The sequence below is a fragment of the Ranitomeya variabilis genome, chromosome 2 (assembly GCF_051348905.1).
Source record: "Ranitomeya variabilis isolate aRanVar5 chromosome 2, aRanVar5.hap1, whole genome shotgun sequence".
NCBI classification, from domain to species: Eukaryota; Metazoa; Chordata; class Amphibia; order Anura; family Dendrobatidae; genus Ranitomeya; species Ranitomeya variabilis.
This window is the reverse complement of record NC_135233.1, coordinates 310,432,407-310,453,424: the sequence shown is the minus strand read 5'-3', so window position 1 is coordinate 310,453,424 and position 21,018 is coordinate 310,432,407. Positions and strand designations below refer to the sequence as shown.

At 43.4% G+C, this 21,018-nt stretch overlaps 1 protein-coding gene across 4 annotated transcripts in view; it reads left to right on the top strand.

Annotated features, from left to right (window-relative positions):
• The window catches only part of MTM1 (myotubularin 1), a 90,958-nt gene extending 75,724 nt beyond the window's left edge, over nucleotides 1-15,234 (top strand). For all 4 annotated transcript variants that reach the window (XM_077285234.1, XM_077285232.1, XM_077285233.1 and 1 more), the window contains exons 8-15: nucleotides 1,837-1,986; nucleotides 7,976-8,164; nucleotides 9,080-9,265; nucleotides 10,241-10,447; nucleotides 12,348-12,440; nucleotides 12,527-12,640; nucleotides 13,217-13,393; nucleotides 14,924-15,234. In XM_077285234.1, coding sequence (XP_077141349.1) covers nucleotides 1,837-1,986; nucleotides 7,976-8,164; nucleotides 9,080-9,265; nucleotides 10,241-10,447; nucleotides 12,348-12,440; nucleotides 12,527-12,640; nucleotides 13,217-13,393; nucleotides 14,924-15,082 — 1,275 coding nt within the window. In that variant the 3' untranslated portion in view covers nucleotides 15,083-15,234. The remainder of the gene's footprint in view (nucleotides 1-1,836; nucleotides 1,987-7,975; nucleotides 8,165-9,079; nucleotides 9,266-10,240; nucleotides 10,448-12,347; nucleotides 12,441-12,526; nucleotides 12,641-13,216; nucleotides 13,394-14,923) is intronic.
• Nucleotides 15,235-21,018: the final 5,784 nt, after the last annotated feature.

Here is a 21,018-nt window from a genome sequence, read left to right as displayed (position 1 = left end):
TTTGTATGTAGGAGTCCAGTGGGCAGTGCTACCAGTGATTGACAGCTATCTCTACATATGCAGGGAAGACTGTCACTCACAAATTAGGAACACCCACTGGACTTGTATGCATACAAACAGGGATTTCAGTGAATAAAGTGTAAGTTTTCCTGAAAATGTTCCCACTGTGAATCACTGAAAAGCCAGATTTGCATTTTTTTTTTCAGTTGGCACACTTTTTAAACTGCAATAAAAAGGAACCAAAATGTCACATACCTCATAATGGTATCAGTAAAAAGAAAAAAGTCAGCTTTCCACACAAAAAACAAGTCTTCCTCCAACTTCATCTACGTAAAAATAAAGTTACTGGTCTGGTAAACTAATAACGCGAACCAATCTATCATATCACTTTTTTTTATATATATACAAATGTATATGAACATTTTCATCTCTTAACGGTGACCACAAACTTCTATAGTTTTTCATTTATTTTTACCCGACCCAGAAAATCATGTCCAGTAAACATTGTAAAAAAAACAATGGTGGAATTGCACTGGATTTTTTTAATTTAATGAATAAAATACCGTAAGCCTTTTATAAGACGCTCAATAGAAAACAAAACATGATGATAGAAAGTGGATAATGCAAGGTACAACACCTTAAAAGGAATCCATCAGCAAGTGTTTTGCTCTGTAATCTGAGTGCGGCATGATGTAGGGCCTGAAACCGTGATTCCAGCTATGTCGCTTTCTGGGCTCTTTGCTGTCATTTTGATGCAATCACGGTTTTATTTGCTGCAGATCTAGCAGTGCTGAGAATGCTGAGCCCTGTATAACCCCGCCCATACCCCTGATTGGCTACTTTCTCCCCATTCAGTGTACACAGAAAGCTGCCAATCCGTATTGGGGGCGGGGTTGCACACAGCAGTTGACTGGGAAGCATGAAACGCGTAGTCCTGTAGTGATAATCTCCTGCTGATAAAACACTGATTTTATTGGCACATCGGCACACAGCCCAGTAGGTAACACATCGCTGGCATCGGGGTCTCTGTCCGTACATCATGCTGCTCTGAGATTACATAGCATAAACCCGCTGATAGAAGGTTTACAGACCACTGTAGGCCACAATGCCAGTAACAGACTTCTATAACCACGACAGAGAATATACATTTTATACAAGTGAGACTTTTCTATCCAGTAAGGGGGCGACGGATAAAATGAGGGTGCACGTTGTACTCTTTGGGCGTGAGCTGGGACTGTCTGGCCTTGTGGCGTGTAATACATATGACGGGCAGATTGTACTAGAGCTTATATTGTGACAGGTCACGTGTCACAGCCTGACAATTAATACTGCCGTCATTTATAGAAGGTTTTCTACCGCCCTCATCTGTGTCAGGCTGACGACACAAAGCAGTGAGAGGTTCACATAAAACTTCCATGTGGGATGAGCGCGGCTCCGGGCTCCCTGCCCAGGTTGAGTCAGCCTGTTAGTACAACAGCTGCCAGCTCAATGGCCGCTCCGCCCTCCGAGCATTTTCAATGATTATGCCATTAAAGCGATTACACCCATTCTGTGTCTGTACATTTCCACTTAGGGCTCAGATACACCTCCCGGCTCTCTTCACACCATGCGCCTGCTCACGGATGCTATTGAAGATCATGGTGTGAAATGTTGGGCCTGGTATGTGTCTTTTGTGTCCTGTCCCCCCTCCTATACTGTGTGAGGCAGATGGCCTTCATATTGTGAGATTTGATCACCACCCTGTGGTTACATGCTCCACATGCAATTACAAAAATAATGCCAAGAAGTGAAATTACTATCATTACCTTTTTTTTTTTTCTCCTCCTTTTACCCCAGGGTTTACCGAACGATAATTGGAGATTAACCTTTATGAATCAAAAGTATGAATTCTGTGACACCTACCCTCCTCTGTTAATAGTCCCATTTAATGCCACAGATGATGATCTCAGGAAAGTTGCTGCCTTCAGGTCCAGGAACAGGATTCCGGTATGTGCAAGAGTTAGCAATTGAACCCGGTAAATTAAATGGCTTCCCTTTTATGTAAACTTTTATTATCACTTACCTTTTGTTTAAGGAAGCACTTGTCATCCTCTCCTCTCATCAAAATTGTTGTCTTCTTAATATATTGCAGTCACAAATTATATAGCACTGTGCACTTACAATTGCTCATTTTACCTTTCTACTCAATTAATTTTTCTCTGCTCCATATAGAAACAGGACGTCTCTTGTCCCTGCCGAAATTATTCCTCTCCTCAACTCCTGACCCAGCTGCTCTCCTCCTTCCCCCTCTGCCATTGACTTTTGTAGTGACCCATACAGGGAAAATTGACCTCCTGTTTCTGCATAAAGCCTAGAAGGATTCAGCTAGTCAGTTTTTAGTAATGTGATATAATGGAAAATAATTTTTTATAATGTGACCTAATGGAAAAGAGAAGAATTAACTGGTAGAAAGTCAAAATGAGCAATTGTAAGTACCCAGTGCTGTATAATATGATTGCAGTGTGTTAAAAGGAGAAACATTTTGATGAGTGCTTCTTTAAAGCAACACACAGGAGAGATGCAACTAATCGAAGCTCCCTGACCCTAGTATTATACTCGCCAGCCACCATCTTCACCTTTTATCTGTGTCACTCCGGTCCAAAGTTTCCATCTTGTGACCGCAACTTCTGACTGGCCCGGAAGTAACGGTCATGAGCTCTGTGTAAGTCTGAGGTCCTCATACTGGACTCGTTCTTCCTCATAGACTTACATTGAGATCCGTCCAGCAAATACTGGGGCTATCCCACAGGTTGTAAACTGCTGGAGATGAGCCTGAGTGGCACCTATAACAGATGATAACAGCGGCTGGTAAGTGTAAGACTAGGGGCAGGGAGCTTGGATTAGTTGCACCACTCTAGCGGTAAAATAAAAAAACACTGGAGTGGTGCTTTAAATCAATTTGTGTTGAGTATTGGTATTTTTTCTTTTTGGATCTTTCCTCTTCTCCCCCACTATATAGCACAATCATTTCTTAAGCTAAAAATTAGAACTGTTGCAATATTCACACCGGATTTTTTTTTTTTTTTTTAATCATATGAAAAAAGTCAAAATTAAAATGTGAAGCTGTAAAACCTGGTTTTAAATATCTCATTTTTTGACAGCATTTTCCTTTTTAAATATGACTGGGGGATCTACCTCGCGTAGCTACCCTCCATTGTGTGTTTTTATTGGCAACCTCCCATACCTAGCACTTTTGTACATTGCGTTTCTGTAGCCAAACTGGTGTTATACAGGGTGATTCACTCGCTACTTTACACCGAAAAATCGCTGCAACTTCTAAAAGAGATGGTCAACTGTACTGAAATTTGGACTTTGCACGCTCACTGCTCAGGAACCAATGAACCACAGAGACAGTGATGAGAAATTTCCTCGTTCCGAATGGTCTTGCTGACTTGTCACCCCGCCGGTCATCTCCACTACACGATAGACCTGCTGCACACCTTTTTGCGCGGGTAGTTTGTGTGCGGGGCTTGAATGTGATTCCTGCCGAATTCCTCCTTCATTTATTAACCCCTTCCCGACCTGTGACGCCTATGTGGCGTCATGGAGGGATCGCGTCCCTGCAGATCGGGTGAAAGGGTTAACTCCAATTTCACCTGGTCTGCAGGGACAAGGGGAGTGGTGCTTCAGCCCAGGGGGGGTGGCTTCACCCCCTCGTGGCTACGATCGCTCTGATTGGCTGTTGCACTTTCAACAGCCAATCAGAGCAATTCGTAATATTTCACCTATAAAAAATGGTGAAATATTACAATCCAGCCATGGCCGATGCTGCAATATCATCGGCCATGGCTGGAAACCCTGATGTGCCCCCCCCCACAGCCACCGATCGCCTCCCCAGTCCTCCGTTCTGTCCTGTAGTCCCCTCCGTCCGCCTGTCCGCTCCCCCCGTCCTCCTGCCCGCTCCCCCGTGCTCCGATCCACCCGCCTGTGCTCCGATCCCCCCTCTTCATACTTACCGAGCCTCCCAGAGTCCGTCTGTCTTCTCCATGGGCGCCGCCATCTTCCAAAATGGCGGGCGCATATGCAGTGCGCCCGCCGAATTGGCCGGCAGATTCGTTCCAGGTATATTTTGATCACTGTGATAAACTTATCACAGTGATCAAAATAAAAAAAATAGTAAATGAACCCCCCCCCCCTTTATCACCCCCATAGGTAGGGACAATAATAAAATAAAGACATTTTTTTTTTTTTGTGCACTAGGGTTAGGGTTAAGGCTAGGGTTAGCATTAGGGTTAGGGTTAGGGTGAGGGCTAGGGTTAGGGTTAGAACTAGGGTTAGGGTTAGGGTTAGAACTAGGGTTAGGGTTAGAATTAGGCTATGTGCACACGGTGTGGAGTTGGCTGTGGATCCGCAGCGGATTGGCCGCTCCGGATTCGTAGCAGTTTTCCATCAGGTTTATCAGGGGGGTCTAGTTTCCAAAATGGGGTCACTTATGGGGTGTTTCTACTGTTTAGGCACATCAGGGGCTCTGCAAACGCAACGTGACGCCCGCAGACCATTCCATCAAAGTCTGCATTCCAAAACGTCACTACTTCCCTTCCGAGCCCCGACGTGTGCCCAAACAGTGGTTCCCGCCCCCACATATGGGGTATCAGTGTACTCACGACAAACTGGACAATAACTTTTGGGGTCCAATTTCTCCTGCTACCCTTGTGAAACTAAAAAATTGCTTGCTAAAAAATAATTTTTGAGGAAAGAAAAATGTTTTTTTATTTTCACAGCTCTGCGTTATAAACTTCTGTGAAGCACTTGGGGGTTTAAAGTGGTCACCGCACATCTAGATTAGTTCCATGGGAGGTCTAGTTTCCAAAATGGGGTCACATGTGGGGGAGCTCCAATGTTTAGGCACACAGGGGCTCTCCAAACGCGACATGGTGTCCGCTAGCGATTGGAGCTAATTTTTCATTCAAAAGTAAAATGGCGCTCCTTCCCTTCCGAGCCTTGCCGTGTGCACAAACAGTGGTTTGTGACCACATATGAGGTATCGGCGTACTCAAAAGCAATTGCCCAACACATTTTAGGATCCATTTTATCCTGTTGCCCATGTGAAAATGAAAAAATTGAGGATAAAAGAATTTTTTTGTGAAAAAAAAAAAAAAAAGTACTTTTTAATTTTTACGGATCAATTTGTGAAGCACCTGGGGGTTCAAAGTGCTCACTATGCATCTAGATAAGCTCCTTGGGGGTCTAGTTTCCAAAATGGGGTCAGTTGTGGGGGAGTTCCAATGTTTAGGCACACAGGGGCTCTCCAAACGCGACATGGTGTCCGCTAAAGATTGGAGCCAATTTTTCATTCAAAAAGTCAAATGGCGCTCCTTCCCTTCCGAGCCCTGTCTTGCGCCCAAACAGTGGTCCCCCCACATATGGAGTATCGGTGTACTCAGGACAAATTGTGCAATAACTTTTGGGGTCCAGTTTCTCTTTTTACCCTTGGGAAAATAAAAGAATTGTTGATAAAAGATCATTTTTGTGACAAAAAATTTAAATGTTAATTTTTTCCTTCCATGTTGCTTCTGCTGCTGTGAAGCCCCTGAAGGGTTAATAAACTTCTTGAATGTGGTTTTGAGCACCTTGAGGGGTGCAGTTTTTAGAATGGTGTCACTTTTGGGTATTTTCAGCCATATAGACCCCTCAAACTGACTTCAAATGTGAGGTGGTCCCTAAAAAAAATGGTTTTGTAAATTTCGTTGTAAAAATGAGAAATTGCTTGTCAAATTTTAACCCTTATAACTTCCTAGCAAAAAAAATGTTGTTTCCAAAATTGTGCTGATGTAAAGTAGACATGTGGGTAATGTTATTGATTAACTATTTTGTGTCATATAACTCTGTTGTTTAACAGAATAAAAATTCAAAATTTGAAAATTGCAAAATTTTCTAAATTTTAGCCAAATTTGCATTTTTTTCACAAATAAACGCAAAAATTATCGACCTAAATTTACCACTAACATGAAGCCCAATATGTCACGAAAAAACAATCTCAGAACCGCTAGGATCCGTTGAAGCGTTCCTGAGTTATTACCTCATAAAGGGACACTGGTCAGAATTGCAAAAAACGGCCAGGTCATTAAGGTCAAAATAGGCTGGGTCATGAAGGGGTTAACAATGTACAGATAGTTTGGAGGAGAGATTTACATTGTGAAAACGTATTGGAAAACGGAGTCCTTTAGAGGTGCGAAAGTGAGTTTCTATAGAAGTCTGGAGGTCGAAATCCGCCGTACACACGGTGTATTGAAGCCGCCTTTGATGAGCGTAATCTCCAAAGGACTGTGGCCACCAAGATCGCCTGATTTAGTCTACGTTCACATTAGCGTTCGGCGCCGCAGCGTCGGTCGGTCGCCGCAGCGTCGCCGCATGCGTCATGCGCCCCTATATTTAACATGGGGGTGCATGGACATGCGTTGTGCTGCATTTTGCGACGCATGGCCGCAAGCGTTGGGCGCATAGAACGCAACAAGTTGCATTTTTTTTGCGTCCAACTTTCGGCAAAAAAGGACGCATGCGTCGCAAAACGCAGCGTTTTAGCGTGCGTTTTGTTTGCGTTGTGCGTTGCGTCGCCGACGCAGCGGCGCACAATGCAAATGTGAACGTAGCCTTACCACCGGATTCCTTCCTTTGGGGCCATTTGAAGGGCCTGGTGTACAGTAACAAGCCACGAACATTACAGGCACTCGGAGAGCAGATCCAGTGAAAAATCCAGGCCTATGACCCCAGACCTTCTACGTAACACATTAAACAATATGGAACGGCGCGTGCAGACTTGCCTGGTGGACATTGTTAACACCTGCTTTAAAACAACCAAGGTATGTACAGTCCAAGCTTCAGTACGATAAATCGTCATTTAGAAGTTACAGCAATTTTTACAGGTAAAGTAGCGAGCGATTCACCCTGTAGTTTGATTTTTATTTACCAGGAATTCGTTAAGAAGTCCCCCCCCCCAATGAATTTTAGGACTAAATGCAATTACAGATGTAAAAACTGAAATAGTGATGGGTGCACTGCGCTCTGGTTGCGGCTGCTACACAATAACCGGGGCTGTGGAGTGAGGCGCCGCTCAATGTGATTACATTTGGCCACCGCTAATAACAGCTGATGGGTGCAGGTTCCATGGCTGACATACCCATCCATCAGATACTCATCACCTAGCCCAAGGATGGGTCATCAGTATCTATGGACTGCCAACCCTTTTAGAGAGGACCTATCTTTTCTGAGAAAAACACGGTGACAGAAGATAACATATTTGAGCAAAGTGTTAAAAACTTGTTAGCAGATCAGAGTCCTCCGTATCACAGGACACGAGTTTTACCAATCTGATGATTCCTTTTCCCGGGACGTGCCGTGTGGGGAGAGCCATGTACTCAGGCCTTGTGCTCAGGTCTTGTTAGAATTTTGGGCAAACAAATCAATTTGCCTTTTTTGCTATTTTTGTCAATAGAATTCTTGGGCCGAATCAATTCATGTATTTCTCTCATAAATTCACCAAAAGCGAAGTTCGAATATGGTAAATCACTAATGCACATTAATGTGCTGAAAATCGTCAGTGCAAAAGTGCAAACCCTGCAAAATTTTACTCCCCTGCTATTTAGTGCATGCAGAATGTAATGGCGGGTCAGGAAGCTACTGGTGAAGGACTAAAGGGGTTTTCCATTTCTCGGGTCGCGGTGTTCTGGCGCCTCACTGCTGTAGCCGTTAGTGGAGCTCAGCGGCTCGCGCTGTGTACCGGTAGAGGGTTCCCATGCTCTCCACTTTATGGAGCACTGCTCCTTTTCTGATGACTAGGACAGGTGCATGATCTGTACTGCTCCTCTACACATCTCCTAAGGCTCCCGTCACCAGGATGTCATCGGCGCTGCTCGCCTGCCGCTGTGAAGTGAGTGGTGATGGAGCCACCATCTTAAGACAAAATAATCTTTGCTTTCTTAATTTCTTCACCCCACAGGTTTTGTCTTGGATACATCCAGAAAATCAGTCCGTTATCACAAGGTGCAGTCAGCCATTAGTCGGTATGAGCGGCAAGCGGAATAAAGATGATGAGCGGTACCTAGAGATAATTAAAGATGCCAATAATCAAACCTCAAAACTGACAATTTACGATGCCAGGCCCAATGTCAATGCTGTGGCTAATAAGGTAAGGGGCTTCACCCAAGGAATTGACCGTATCACAAGGGTCGTCTGTGCATGTGGAAGACGTATTACTTCAGTTATGTGTATACATGGTTCCTTTGCGTCTGACATTTTGGTTTTTGTTCCTGTGCCTCACCGTTCCTGAGACATGGCAGCCTCTTCCCTGTATGTAAATCTACTCATATTATCCAAGGAGGAAACCTATCGAGAAGATGCCCACAGAGAAGTTGTGGATCACTCCCCCTTGTGGATTGATTTATGTACAGGAGGGCCTTATCTTACGAATAAAAAAGATCAGATATAGGAAAATAACGACACGCCAGGTGTAAAACTAACTAAATGGCAAGTGAGAGACTCTGTCGGAGTAGAGAGAAGCTACACGAATGCAGGCCCTGATCATCTATATGCCATCACATATATGATGGGAATACCATCTTACACATTTTTTTTTTATTTAATTTTATGACATTCAAAAAGTGGTGGCACACACATGGGCAAAACGGGTATCTTACTAGTAAAGTAAGAAAAACCCAACGTGTACATGTATAATGTATATATATCTCATACATGGTAATTTGTGCAGCCTTGACTCTTACAACAAGTGACAGTATCCAACAATAACATGGAATAGTAATATCACAAGAGCCAGAAAAGCACAAGTTGTGAGTGGCTGGATGGAGCCGGGCTCAGACGAGAAGTGCTCCGAATACATTTCTACTGCCAGGAAGGCTTCCCTAGACTTGCACTGTACATGTAAAGCAGGCTGGCGAATGTCATACAGTACCATTACATATTGGGCCTTAGGACTTATTAATCTATTGCGGATGGCTACATTATGCACAGGCTTCCGGTGTTTTCGTGCGTTATTGGGCCTGTAATCTATACTGTATCATTATAACTATTCTGGTCTTTTCTGTAGGCTACCGGAGGGGGCTACGAGAGCGAGGATGCATATCCATTTGCAGAACTTGTCTTTCTGGATATCCATAACATTCACGTAATGAGAGAATCTCTCAAGAAGCTGAAAGATATCGTCTTCCCACAAGTTGAGGAGTCGCACTGGTTGTCCAGCCTGGAGTCTACGCACTGGTTAGAGCACATTAAGGTGAGCCGGAAGCTTTTCTATGTGGCACTACAGGTAGAAATAAAAGGAAGTTGCGATAACCTGGTGTTGCCATTATTCACAATCTCTAGATTGTGTCTGGTCCATGTAGCATGTTCTAATGTTCTCAAAATCTAAATGCATTTAAGATGATCTGCGAAGAGGAGTGGAAAACAATTCCTCCTGACATGTGCGCAAACCTAATCATCAACTACACCAAACGTCTGACTGCTGTGCTTGCCAACAAGGGTTTTGCCACCAAGTATTAAGTCTTGTTTGCCAGAGGGATCAAATACTTCTCACTGCAAAATGCAAATACATTTATATAATTTATACAATGTGATTTTCTGGATTTTATTTTTGATATTCCATCTCTCATTGTTAAAATTAACCTACCCTTAAAATTATAGACTGTTCATGTCTTTGTCAGTGGGCAAACTTACAAAATCGGCAAGGGATCAGATATTTGTTTCCTTCTCTGTATATAGGTGCTGGTTTTTGAGAGAACAAGTGATTTTAGCAATTTTCACAAAAAGCTGTCGATCACCCGGGAAAGTGCTTGTTTGTTACATGAAATCATTTGGCTTGCTTGTACCTCTTATTCGTCCATAGCTGGCCTAGCGCTGAGTCTTGCCGCTGCAGTCAGTCAGTGAGCTCAGCAGATCATGCCGTCGGCTTGAGGAGAGCCCCTTGAACTACTGCATCGCTGTCTGTGTGAGTTTAGCGCTGCAGACAATACCAGACATTAGGAGCTGCAGCAGAGACTGAGTGCTGGACCAGGGGACAGTAATTGTTTGTTTTTTGTAAACCATCTATAGTTAAAGGACACAAGTTTTCCTAAAACCCCTTTGACGCCGCATCATTGTAAATTCATCCTTAGCATGTGTATGCAGTATATAATGTATGTGTACAGTATAGGCGTAGTGGCCGCTACGGTGGCTTGAACTGACCAGAGTGTTTTTTCTTTTCTCTCTTCAGCTGGTCTTGACAGGAGCCATTCAGGTAGCGGATAAGGTGGTTTCTGGGAAAAGTTCAGTGGTGGTCCACTGCAGTGACGGCTGGGACCGGACGGCACAGCTGACGTCTCTGGCCATGCTGATGCTGGACAGCTACTACAGGACTGTAGAAGGCTTTCAGGTGTTGGTCCAAAAGGAGTGGATTAGTTTTGGGCATAAGTTTGGATCGGTAAGTATGAAAACATTTTCTTTAAAAAAAAATACAAAATTTGTGACAGTATGGTGCAGTCCCTGCTTTTCCGATGGTCTCCAGCGTGCGACGGCAGCTTGTTCCTGTGTTCAGTGGTCACATGGTAACGCTCATTAAAGGGAATCTGTCACCCCAAAAAAGGCCTATAAACTAAGCCCACCGCCATCAGGGGCTTATCTACAGAATTCTGTAATGCTGTAGATAAGCTCCCGACGTATCCTGAAAGATGAGAAAAAGAGTTTATATTATAGTCACCCAGGGGCGGTCCCGCTGCGGTCCGGTCTGATGGGTGTCGTGGTCCAGGGCCTCCTATCTTCAATCCATGACGTCCTCTTCTGGTCTTCACGCTGTGGCTCCGGCGCAGGCGTACTTTGTCTGCCAGGTTGAGGGCAGAGTTAAGTACTGCAGTGCGCAGGTGCTGGGCCTCTCTGACCTTTCCTGTGTGGCTGCGCACTGCAGTACTTTGCTCTGCCCTCAACAGGGCAAATCAGTACGCCTGCGCAGGAGCTGCGACAAAAAGACAAGAAGACAACGTCCTCGTATGAAGATGGGAGGCCCCGGACCGGACCGCTGCGGGACCGTCCCAGGGTGAGTATAATCTAACCTTTATTTCTTATCTTTCAGGATACATCGGGGGCTTATCTACAGCATTACAGAATACTGTAGATAAGCCCCTGATGCCGGTGGCCGCAGTTTATAGGCCATTTTTGGGGTGACAGATTCCCTGTAAAGTACTGAATATGCGCGCCACTTCTATGGGAGTGGAGTCGTGTCCATATTCATTACTTTAATGAGCGGTACCACGTGACCGCTGAACGCAGGAAGATCTGCGGGCGCCGGAGACCATCGGAGATGCAGGGACCACGTTGGGAGCAGGTGAGTATGATGTGACAGCCGCTCCTCCCCCGCCGACCCCCTGGGACAATGACTCGAGTATAATCTGAGAGGGGCATTTTTATCCTATAAAAAGAGCTGAAAATCTCGGCTTATACTCGAGTATGTACGGTAATGAAAACTACACAGATTTTACCCCTTAGTTAAGTGAAAGATCAATCCCAGAGTCGAAAGAAGCAGGTTTCACTGATAAGTATATTACACAAGTTAATTCTTCCCCTGTGTGATATTGATTTCTGGAATAAAAGTTGAAACGACTGTTACACCAATGTGATATTGGCCATATCCAGGATGGTGAGCTGTGTGCAGACTGGCATATACATGTAATTATAATGTGGGAAGAATGGTGGCCTGCATGTAGCGAGACCTGGAAAGTCACATGGAAACTGATGACGTATATATTCACTGTTAAATATTTCTCTCTGGCAAGTGCTTGCATTGAATAGGAAGGCACAGGACTGTCAGCTAATCACTAGGCATTGACACGTTCGTTTTACAGTATGACCTGTAACTTGCCACATCAGGACTTGTATATATGTGATGGCATTGGCATGGGCTTTGGAGATGTGCCATGTGCAGCAAGAGCAAGCTGTACAGTCCACCTGAGCGCCCCTGCATGCGCTTGACACACACTATTGTGGGATTTCAGTACTTTGCTATGGCAATGAGCGGTCTGATGGCCTCTGTCTGCCATATTCCTCCACCTATCATTCTGCTGCCTGAGCGCGTAATACACACACAAGCCTCGATAATGCCCTGTGCTCCAGACGTAACGCACTGTTATCAAATGTGCACGCTCCCTTGTAGCACTAATAAATGTTTAGTAAAAAAATAAATTAAGAACTGCTGGTTTTATACACAGTGCTTTTATTGTGGGGAGGAAAAACACCCTAAAAATACACCTATTTACTAACAAATTGTACTATAAAACTATTTTTATTTACTTTTTTCCCAAGGTGTTCAAAACTGTTATTTATCATTTTAGAGAATTGGCCACGGTGATAAAAATCACGCCGATGCCGACAGATCCCCAATCTTCCTACAGTTCATAGACTGCGTTTGGCAAATGTCTAAACAGGTAAATAGTTCAGCCATTGTTGGGAATCCTCCGTACTGGGTGTCTGTTGTCTCCTATAACACTTGTGCTGTTCTTTTCCCCTTTAGTTTCCAACAGCCTTTGAGTTCAGTGAGCATTTTCTGATCACCATCCTGGATCACCTCTACAGCTGCCGATTTGGCTCTTTCTTGTTTAACTGTGAGTCCGTGAGAGAAAAAGAGGCAAGTATCTCCACGCTCTGCTGTAGAGCAGTCTATGTAAAATGGGAGCGCCTCACTAACAAAAGAGCCAATTAAAAATACTCATTTCTATTTGATCAAGGGAATCTGATATCGAAAATATATATATTTTTTTAATTTGCCCTCTTTTCTCTAACTTTCCACCAGGGCTGTGGAGTCGGTAAGCCAAACCTCCAACTCCTCAATTTCCATGACACAGACTCCGACACCGACTCCACCAAAATGGGCTCCATTCCAACTCCACAGCCCTCCTTTCCACTATTGTATTCAGGGCTTTGCTGATATTTGTCCACTCCATTCCCAGGCCCACAAGCCCTTAAATGACTTCCACATGGGGTGGCTGAAAGGCCACACACGGCAGGCCAATGGCTGCACCATTGTGAAACGGTCATGTTACAGTGGCCCCTCTGGCCCTAATGTTACATCCCTGGTGTTGCAATATTACATCTTGAAGTTACATTTACAATGGCTCACTAGCATAAATATAGTTGGAGAGTAAGCAGAAACCTGTTTTATTGTCATTTTGATTTGCTAAATGTTATGCTTCTTTTATCCTAGAAACTTAGAGAAAAGACACAATCCCTGTGGTCCTGGATAAACAGTGAAAAGTCAAAGTACATAAATCCCTTTTACACCAAGGAGTCCAATCGAGTGTTGTACCCTGTTGCTAGCATGCGTCACCTGGAGCTCTGGGTCAATTACTATATTAGGTGGAATACAAGAATCCGACAGCAGGTAAACGTTGTGTCTTTATGTAAACTAATAAATATCACCAAACTTTAGCGCAAGGCATCATATAATTAAGAAAGCACACAAGATGGGATCGAATAGTGGCACAATAGTTTTGGGTAAAATTCACAACCATTAAGATGTGCTGCAGAATGAGACTGTGGCGAAAGGGGGATAAAAGGAAAGAGATGCTTCTGTTGTTGTTTGTTGTCTGCTGCTGGGAGACCAATGATGTGAAACTAGAAATGCTGCTGTTGATGCATGCAACGGAGGATTATCTTCTGCTATGTGCATCCCCAGAGCAGCATTTGCAGTTTCACAAAATTGATCTGTCAGCAACAGACAACAAACACCTCTCTGCACTTTTGTTATGGAGGGTGCAGGAGAGTTGAGCATTTGTGGAGGAGTAAAGGAGAAGCAAGTGCTGCTGGGAAATGTAGTTTTAGCAGATAATAGGGTCCCCCCATTCTGCTATGAGACACAAAGGTACAAGAAATAAACGTCAAGTTGAGCTTCGTCTATATGTTAGCAATAAGTATGCATTTACTCTTTTGTGTAAAATGTGATTTTAGGAGTAACCCTTTTAAGGGGTAGACGTTGATTGGTTCATTCTGGCTTGTAAAGTGAGCTGTCTTGAGTGGATGGATCAGATTGTGTGTTGACCTCTAAAAGGCCTTGAGACGTCTCCTCACAATTTCTGATACTTACAATAATCATTTCATCACCTGTGCACGGACAACATGACCCGTTTGCAATACTTGAGGATAGATACGAGTTGAAACACTTGTCTTATTTATACTATCAATTTTTTTTTTCCTTGTACCCAAAAAAGAATGGACTATCCGTGTGCTGGCTCCCATTTTTAACCATTTATGATCTGTGGGTTCATTTGTATTATCCACTTCATCCTTTTCTTACCTATGCAAAAATAATATTCCAAGCTTATCCTACCTATTAAACAATACACGGATGCCATCACGTTTCATCTGCTTTTTTTTTTTTTTTTTAACTTTGTAGACCCATTGCATTGGTGAATTTGTTCTGTGACTCTGAAAACTGATAGAGCTCGTACTTTAAAAGCTGAAGTCTGAAAGAAGCCTAAGGGCTGGGCTAAATGTAGAGAGCCAGTGATGGCTTCAGGCTGCAGGTCAGCTTCTATTGAACAGGAGCCGATCTGCAGTACCTGGCAGCAGCCGCTACACGGTGTATAGCACGGCGGTGTACTGCACTGTGCACGGTTTACATCCAGCTGCCAGTGGAGGTGACAAGGAGTCAGGTCTACAGTCTTCCATCGTTCACATGTTCTCTTATAAAAGGAGTGGGCAAGCTGATCTGGAGCTCTCGTCCGTGGCCAGTATCCAGTGTATGGAGCTGTGGTGGTCTTGTTCAGTACACTATTTGCAACATACAGCAGATCTGCGGGGCTACGGGCTGTCACACATGATCATAATATTTTATGAGCAAATACCTAATTATTGGTGCATTGGAATAATCTGTTTTGCCTTTTTTTTTTCCTTTTACCTTACCTGTCAATAGCAACCAAACCCAATGGAACAGCGTTACATGGAGCTCCTGGCTGTACGAGACGATTATATAAAGAAACTTGAAGAACTTCACATCTCAAATTCACCAAAAATGAACAACTCCTCCACCTCCCCTCCGTCACCTTCACGAATCTTGCAAACTCCATTTTGAACAATAGCAAAAAAGGAAAGAAAAAAAATTCTGTATGAAGTATAGATACGGACTCTGCTCAATTTCGAGGAGGCCATTTTGAATGATGCCTTAATTTGGATGAAGTTTAACACTTCGCGGTTGAATAAAAATGTGCCTTTATAAGATCTTTAAAAAAAATGATCTTTTTTATATGTTGCACTGGTAGGTAGATCCTGTTAAATAATGTACGTAGGAAAAGCCCCCTGGCTGGTAGCCGTATCACATTGGACTTGTGAATATCTAGTGACCAGAGTAAAGGGTGCGACTTGTTCTTCAGTTGCATTGTTTTTATCCTTTTGTCTTACTGTACGGGGGGGCCCCAGGGTGGTATTTTCCTTGTGCTGGCCACACAGGCCGGTTTGTGTACTGTACAGCTTTATGGGATGTTGCTCGGTATTTTACTGTTCTTCACAAATCACAATTTTCTTTTAACTTGTTTCAGGTCTTGGCTGAAAGTTGTTGATAACCTCTCAAGTTTTCTTAATGTTAGATTGAGTTTCACCTCTGTGATTGGTAATTGAAACACTTACAGTAAAAGTCATGATTTTTTTTCTAATTTAATTGTCAGCAGGTTTTTGTTACGTATTAGAAGAATTTGATATAGGGGCAGAGACCCCAAATCCAGTGATGTATCACTTACTAGGCTATGTTTTGCCGTTTCAGTGTTTTATTAGTAGGGCTTGGTGTCTTGTGTCTCCTGATCCAACCACAACCACATCACTGATTGACTAAGTGATACATCACTGGAATCAGGGTCTCTGTCCCCACCTCATGCTGCTGTCAGATTACGTAGCAAAACCAACCTGCTGACAGCTTACCTTTTACATATTAATATGTATGACAACCTTATCTAACACATTGCTCACATTTTCAAGGTCTGTACAGTTTACCACTTTTTTTAGGCCTATGAAAAGATAATTGGCGTCTGGTAATATAGTTGTAAATGGGTGTGCTATGCATTGTGGGGTGTTTTTTCTGAGGATGGTTTCTTTACACTTAGCCTTATTTTGTGCCCTCCTTGTCTTTAATAGACAGACGTGCATAGATTAATGCTTAGTGTATTGAGAAACGCCATTAAAGCGGAAGTCTGGGCTTATGATATTGATGACCCATCGTTAAGTCTGACACCTGGCTTCCCCCAACGATCGGCTCTGGCAGTTGAGTAAAATCTGAGCTGCTACTCCCAGCAATGGCCACTATACAGTGAGAGGAGCTCTGCCGTTTCCTCTCACTATTTACATCCAGCTGATCGGGTCGGTTCTGAGCGTTGTTCCGCCTCTGAACTGATATTGATGCTGGGTCCGCAATATCGTGAGCTTGGACAACGCCTTTCATACTATTGTAGTGGCATCGTCCAGACCAGTTTTACCTATTGCATTAGTAGGGTGTTAGATGATCTTGTGCACAGCACGGCTGTATACTTCTTTCTGAACAGTGTGCACATATGTGTACTGTCACCTTAGCTGAGCACTGTCAGGGTGGCTACACATTAGATGAGGGTTGGTTATTTAATGAGGAGAAAAGGGTCGGGCATGTTGGATTGAACATGCCCAATCTAAGCCATTGCTAGAAGTGGCTGCCGGCAGCTGACTCCTCTATCCCCGCCGAGATTACACATGCTTAGTTGAGCTCATTGTGTGTGGGTGAAGAGGGTAATGTGGAATTTTTACAGAACTCAGAATTGTATCATAAATTTCTTACAAAAGTTGCAAAACTTTTGCGCAATGTGGAGTTGGACAAGAATGTTGAGACCGTTGTGATTTTCACACCAAATAGGGGTGGAGCAGAGCCATAGTGCATCTAAAGCATGACAAGCTGTACTTTCCAGCTCGTCATTGGTTGCTTTTCTTGTCCAACAGACATCTGAGTTGTAAGGAGCCTTAATACTTCATGCATAGCTGTCTACGGGTCCTTACTATCCTTCCTGTATGCCTTAGACCAGTGTTCCCCAACTCCGGTCCTCAAGGGCCACCAACAGGTCATGTTTTCAGGATTTCCTTAGTATTGCACAGGTGATAATTGAATCGCCTTCACAGGCCATAATTCCATCACCTGTGCAATACTAAGGAAATCCTGAAAACATGACCTGTTGGTGGCCCTTGAGGATTGAAGTTAGGGAACACTTTCTTAGAATATGTTCACATCATGCTTTTGTCACAGATCAATGGCTCCATTGTGGCTTTCTTCTTCTCAACCCTTGAAAATCTGGATTCCAGTGGATCCTTTGAACCGGTCATTGACTTTAATGAATCAGATGCAGTCACTTTGTGCTCTGTTTGACCTCATTTTCAGTAACATATGTGTCAAGACTCTGTTGTCAGGTGTCCCGGGACCAGGGGTTCCTTCCCTGTCCCTAACGCTGTTCCCAGATTACTTCTGGTGAAGACCCCAGGGCTATGTAACTTGCCGTAGCTCCTGAATCCGACCTCAGTCTGTACCCTTCCCCCTCCCTGGGAAAAGGGGAGTAGTAGTGTACCGTTATACACCAACCAAACTAACAAGGTAACACGAACAGGGGTAATGAAAAATACCAATCATACAGGTATACTCACACAAACAAAGGCATGCATCAGGGTGTGGAGGATGGGGTTAAACCATACTAGGAGAAAGGGGAATTATCACACACCAAAACCTAGCAACAGTCACAGATAAATCCACCAAACGCCTTCTCCACTAACCACCAACAACCTCCAGCCATGTAGCATAAGCTAACTCTGACAATGAGTGCTAGCCTGGACCCAGATTATGTAGGAGTTGGGAGTGGCTAACCGTGCACCGCTGAGCCTTAAGGTTATGTGCACATGTTGCGGATTTGGCCCTGCGGATCTGCAGCAGTTTTCCATGCGGTGTACAGTACCATATAAATGTATGGAAAACCAAATCCGCAGTGCATATGCTGCAGAACATTCCCTGCGGAAACGCTGTGGTTTATTTTCCGCAGCATGTCAATTTTGTGCGGATTCCGCAGCGTTTTACACCTATTAATAGGAATCCGCAGGTGTAAAAACGCAGGCAAAATCCGCACAAAAACTGCACTAAATCTGCAGGAAATTTTGCAGAATCCGCGTGGAAAAATCCGCAATGGAATCCGCAACGTGTACACATACCCTGATGCAGGGAAGCTTCCAGGAGCTCTCACTGAGCAGATTAACCTCTGCACGGCTAAGAGAAACCTGCACTGTTTAATATGAAGGTGAAGTGCTTCTAATCAGTGCAGGAGGAGGAGAAATCAGACGCTGCAGTCTTCTGGCTCCTCTGTCAATATGCCTTTTTCAGAATGGCACCAAAACCGTGGTCGACAGTTACCTTTTCCAAGTGGGAATAAAATCACAATTACCGAAAATGAGGTCAGACTGCACAAAACGTCTCCATCTGATTGATGCATCAATGACCCCTTCAACGGAACAACCGGAATCCTGCTTTTCAGGGCTTCAGACGGAAGACACACGAGCCACTGATGTGTGCCACAAACATGTGATCCTGGCCTTCGAATTCCTTTTTTGGTTTCTGTATAAATTGGATATGAAAGGGTCCCAGAGTGCAAGAAGCCAATGTTTGCATCACTACATGCTTCCATAAAGTTATTTTAATACAGTCGTCAGTAAGTATATAAATATAAGCCGACTCAAAATCATAATATCAATCTTGGAGAACAACGAGTCAAAAAATGGCCCAAAAGAATAACATTTAAAACATATTTATTAGTAGTTTAGCTTTACATGTACGCGTATACATAATACATATAGAAAAACTTCATGTTTAGTAAATTGTGACTGTGTCCTTAGGTGCAACCAAAAACACCCGGCTCACAGATCAGGGCACAGATGTAGTAATGGTATAAATTATATGGTGCAACAATATATATCAACTCCATGCACGTAAGGAGAATTACATCCGACGCATGGCAACTAAAGACAAATATTATGAGGAAGCGGCTACACATAGACGCGAAACGCGCGTTGGGGTTCACACCCAGGATCCAGTCGGGCACATTTGAACTCTCATGGGTAATTAGCTCTTACTTTTTTATGTCTTATATGCTGCAAGAAACATTTGTATGCATGGGCGCATTATCGGCACTACTATCAGCTGCTAATATTTGTCTTTAGTTGCCATGCGTCGGATGTAATTCTCCTTACGTGCATGGAGTTGATATATATTGTTGCACCATATAATTTATACCATTACTACATCTGTGCCCTGATCTGTGAGCCGGGTGTTTTTGGTTGCACCTAAGGACACAGTCACAATTTACTAAACATGAAGTTTTTCTATATGTATTATGTATACGCGTACATGTAAAGCTAAACTACTAATAAATATGTTTTAAATGTTATTCTTTTGGGCCATTTTTTGACTCGTTGTTCTCCAAGATTGATATGCTTCCATAAAGGCAGCCGGGGACATTTTCTCTGGTCTCCTTTAATATACCAATCCCAGCTTTATGATCTAGCTGCCTTTTACAAACTACAGTATTTGAAGGGAACTTCTCTTCTGCGATAGGGTGTAAATTATTGTAAAGTTTTAGATTGATATAAAAAGGTTATTGAACATTTAGTTTGAAATTATGTAAAATCTTAATAAAGACTTTTGTATATACAATAGTATATTGGTAAATGAAAGTTGTACCAATGAAGTGAGGTTTAAGACCTTAAGTGCATTAAAAAAATACTTTCAAAACTGAAGAGAAGCTTCTGTATGTAGATTAAGTTTTGCACAGACGTGTTAATGTTTTCATTGGGTTCATGTCTCCTTAGATATCTAGATGTAGTGGTCAGACTGCTAATGTAATCCTATTCTGCTTGGCATATTTATTTTTTAGAAATTACATTTAAAGGTCACTGTGCCTTTTAAGAAAATCTTGGATTAGAATTGTTTTGTCTTCTAAACAATGGTGGTGCTTAATTTTTGGGTAAACGCTTACTTTAGAGAGCGTATAGGTGGTTCAGTAAAAGTGATGCCCCCAGGGACCCCTAAAGGCGGTGTACACCTTGTTTACCACTTTATACTATCCCAGTATATCTAAAATTAAAAATGAAGAAACTTTGCAGTAGGCCTTACTCAAAACCTTGAATTGGAAAGTAAAGGTACCGTCACATTCAGCGACGCTGCAGCGATATCGACAACGATGCTGTCACACAGACAGCTCTCCAGCGACCAATGATGCCGAAGTCCCCGGGTAACCAGGGTAAACATCGGGTTACTAAGCGCAGGGCCGCGCTTAGTAACCTGATATATACCCTGGTTACCATTGTAAATGTAAAAAAAAAAACAGTACATACTCACCTTCTGATGTCCGTCACGTCCCTGGCCGTCTGCTTCCCGCACTGACTGTGAGCTCCGGCCGGCCGTAAAGTAAAAGCAGAGCACAGCAGTGACGTCACCGCTGTGCTGTGCTTTACGGCCGGCCGGCGCTCACAGTCAGTGTGGGAAGCAGACGGACAGGGACCTGACGGACATCAGAAGGTGAGTATGTACTGTTTTTTTTTTTTACATTTACAATGGTAACCAGGGTAAATATCGGGTTACTAAGCGCGGCCCTGCGCTTAGTAACCCGATATTTACCCTGGTTACCATTGTAAAACATTGCTGGCATCGTTGCTTTTGCTGTCAAACACGACGATACACGCCGATCTGACGACCAAATAAAGTTCTGGACTTTCAGCAGCGACCAGCGATATCACAGCAGGATCCTGATCGCTGCTGTGTGTCAAACACAACGATATCGCTATCCAGGACGCTGCAACGTCACGGATCGCTATCGTTATAAAGTCGCTTAGTGTGAAGGTACCTTTACTAAATCAAAGCAAAGTTGCTTCATTATTTGTTTATTTTTCCTAGATGTACTGGAAAAATTGAAAAAAATTATATATTTAAGTGTACATTGCCTTATATAAATTGGTAAGTTTCGTAAA